This window comes from Phanerochaete carnosa (assembly GCF_000300595.1).
Source record: "Phanerochaete carnosa HHB-10118-sp unplaced genomic scaffold PHACAscaffold_74, whole genome shotgun sequence".
In the NCBI taxonomy this organism is placed as follows: domain Eukaryota; kingdom Fungi; phylum Basidiomycota; class Agaricomycetes; order Polyporales; family Phanerochaetaceae; genus Phanerochaete; species Phanerochaete carnosa.
In genome coordinates, this window is record NW_006767701.1 from 5901 (window position 1) to 9178 (window position 3278).

The following is a 3278-nucleotide window of genomic DNA, read 5'->3' on the forward strand; positions in this document are numbered from 1 at the left end:
CAAAGTCAACTATAAAGAGTGTACAAGTGGTAGCTCACCTTGAACATCACTCGCGCCCTCGCTTTCCTACGCTGACTAGTATGTCTGCACTGTCAGACCAAGCACTTGTTCAAGCCTACTCACGAATGTAAGTGGTACTCCTGCTTGCAACTGTTAGCAGCCTAATACTCACAACTTCGTCTCCTAGAGTCACGGGTAACTATATCGACGTAGCTTCCACGTGCAGGTACATCATTTGCCTTCCATTTCATCGCTCACACGGCATCTGCCCCTCAGGCCTCGTCACTTACGAGTTACTGATCACCTTCGGCAACGAGATTGAGATTGTTTGGAGGAAGCCTATCACTGCGCGTGCCGTGCTCCTTGGCTCAGTACGATGGTGTATGCTCCTCGCGGCCATCGTGAACATTGCGCCGGTAACTGCGAATGTAAGCCTTGAGTATTTCTGACTATGTGTATTCTGTGACAACGTTTGCCACAGGAGTAAGCACAGCTTGTGGAAAGATCTGTGGGCAGCAGGTTGCCTACTGAAATCTGATATATAGCTGTACGGCGATGGAGATCCTGTACTGGATATTCTTCATCATTCAATGTCTCCAGGCCGCACGTGTGCATCACGCAGTCTGCTCAAATCAAAAATACCCGCTGAGTTCCATGTGCCAGTATTTTCCGCCTTGCGTGTCTTCGCAGTACGGGATAAGAGTTATGTCTGGTCGCTGATAACATTCGCGTTGAGCATGATGCCATTTGCGACGAATATAGTGCGTGTTACTTATGATTGAACCTTGCATATGCTCTAGTTTACGCTTCCATGCAGTACAATGCGGTAACGGACAAGTATGGGTTCGATGCGGACCAGCCAGTGGGAGAAATATGTGTCGAGGGGTCTCAGATCTCTGCACGAACATATAGCATGTGGGTGCACATATCCCGCTGATGCACTTTCTGAATAATTTTGCATTATAGACGTATGTTCCGCGGGCAGAGACTGATAACATGTCGCAAGCACTGATACTACTTGCTCACAGTCTTGTATACCACACGCGGCTCCCTCATCCTCGCTGACGCTATCGTGCTCATCCTAACGTGGATTAGGACATTCAGACACTGGTGGAATGCCCGCCGCCTCAAGATAAAGGCGTCGCTGACGACATGTTTGCTGCGCGACGGTCAGTGGTTCTGTACGCGACTTCACATTTCCCTTCTCGTTGCTGAAGCTCAGCTACTCATGCAGGAACCATGTATTTTATGTGAGTTTAACGAAACAGCCGCATTAGAAAGAATTGCTCACAGGCGACGATGGGCACAGAGCTCTGCTGGTTATCGATATAGCCCAGCTGCTTACATTCAACACCTCTGACACAGTGCGTCCCCGGCGTAAGTACGTGAGCGGATAGCTAACGTCGAGCTTAAGGAGACAACAATAGTAAGCACGGTGATAACAACCGTGGTGCGCACCCAACGTTTCGTTTGCGCCGTTTGTACTCACGGATTACCCACGCAGCCCTCGCTGCTCATCAGCCGATTCATCATTAACCTCCGGACGGCCGACTCGACAATGTCGGACTACTCTATGCACATGACTGATCAGCACCAAGGACAGTCGGCACTGCAGTTCGGAAAGCCAACAGGTCGGTTTGGAGATATGGGGGGAACGCTGCAGGATGGCTGGGGCGACGAACGTTGTGATGAAGAGAATGACGTCGCGGAAGTGGGAAAGGAAGGACGTCATGAAACCAGCGCTGAAGCATGAGTCGGTATTCGACTTCTGAAGGTTTTGCCAAACTCCAGAGTACTATGCTCCGTTTCTAGGCGGACACTGAAATTTTTAACTTACGCGAGCAAGATGCTCGAAGCTTATGGTATTTACTAATCCCACTTAGTTGTATGCCGTCGGGAGCTGTGGCACGCGAATACGTGCATTCCGAAGTGATATTACAACGTTACACAGTAGTAATCCCAAATGGCAGGCTTGGCAGGCTTTAACGAGCACTTAATCCACTCAGATATCTTCACGCAAAATCCACACCATGCGTTCGAGCTCATCTCGCTGGTACTGATCAGCTGTAGGACGTCTAGCGCTCTGAGATATTGCTCACAACATCAGTTAGCATTGTCGATTATGGTGGATGACGTATTTCGCGCACGCCGTCCGGGCCTGGGCCGCCTGGCCGTACTGGCAGGAGCCAAGGCTATGTGGGTGGTCGGTACACTGGAATGATACACACAAAATCTCAGTGAACATACAGGAAGATATCCAGGGATTTGTTACACTGAAGCACATGGATCTGACGACACTAGACGTGAATGTTTTTTATTAAAATAGTCTAAAGTAGAATCAAAAGGGGCCCAGAGATAGTACTCCCAATCGATGAGAACTGCCAGCGCGTTGGAGTTGTCTGAAACTGCTTTGTATACAGAGATGTCCACTGAGCTTCTGTTTCTCGCCGCACCGGCACCCTCCCAGACACCAAGGCCTCACACGGGCACGCCCGCCGGCCGGTCCGTGTGCAGGATCGCGTGGACGTAGAACTCGTGCGGCTTGGTTTTTAGTGTCTATCGCAGCTGCAGATCGTACACCGGGTCGTGCATGGAGAACGCTGCATCAAGTAGACGAGCGTGACCTGGGATTCCTACCACGCAAATGTCCGGACCTGCACAGCGTGTCAGCGAAGCACATAGAGGTTTATGGCAGATGGTGCGTACAACGCAGACATGCATGCCAAATCCGAACGGCTGCCACGCGTCGGGCGGGCGCGGCAGAGTATAAGCGTGCAGCTAGCGCGGTCTATAAGAGAAACGCACGCATCAGGTGCGCCCCGAACCTGCCGTTGAGCATCCTCTCGGGCAGGAACTCCTCTGCTTTGGACGAACAGCGTCAGCACATGTCTACGGAAGCATAGTAAGAGCGTACGCACGTCCCGGCCTCACACACATGGATCACGCGGCGAAAGGATGGAAGTGCTCACGGATGTGCCGCAAGATGCTGATGACGTGACAGATGTCTTGAGTAGGTCTTATACGCGACTTGGGGCCGTGCCATCAGGCGACGCTCTTCCGCTGAATCCAGAAACCTCCCAGAGACGAGCGAGTCAGCCAGGAAAGGCGAGACCACCTGCGGAGAATTTGCGGAGTCACTATCGCCGGCGAGTGTCTATGATAAATTGGTTGGCTGGTCGTCTGTCATTCCGAAAATGAACAAGCGAATAAACAATTTACCGCTTGCCTCCGAGTCGGTGGAAACTTTCAGTGGAGTCAGACTTGGCTAACATAAAATA

General features: G+C 51.3%; 1 protein-coding gene across 1 annotated transcript in view; it reads left to right on the plus strand.

The window, feature by feature from the left end:
• The window catches only part of PHACADRAFT_201992 (uncharacterized protein), a gene marked incomplete at both ends in the record, with an annotated part of 2098 nt that extends 345 nt beyond the window's left edge, over positions 1-1753 (plus strand). Inside the window, 10 exons of the mRNA XM_007402264.1 lie at positions 97-127; positions 188-428; positions 546-609; positions 664-761; positions 818-875; positions 1029-1169; positions 1235-1250; positions 1310-1364; positions 1415-1450; positions 1505-1753. Of these exons, the coding sequence (XP_007402326.1) occupies positions 97-127; positions 188-428; positions 546-609; positions 664-761; positions 818-875; positions 1029-1169; positions 1235-1250; positions 1310-1364; positions 1415-1450; positions 1505-1753 (989 nt within the window). The remainder of the gene's footprint in view (positions 1-96; positions 128-187; positions 429-545; positions 610-663; positions 762-817; positions 876-1028; positions 1170-1234; positions 1251-1309; positions 1365-1414; positions 1451-1504) is intronic.
• Between the last annotated feature and the right edge of the window lie 1525 nt (positions 1754-3278).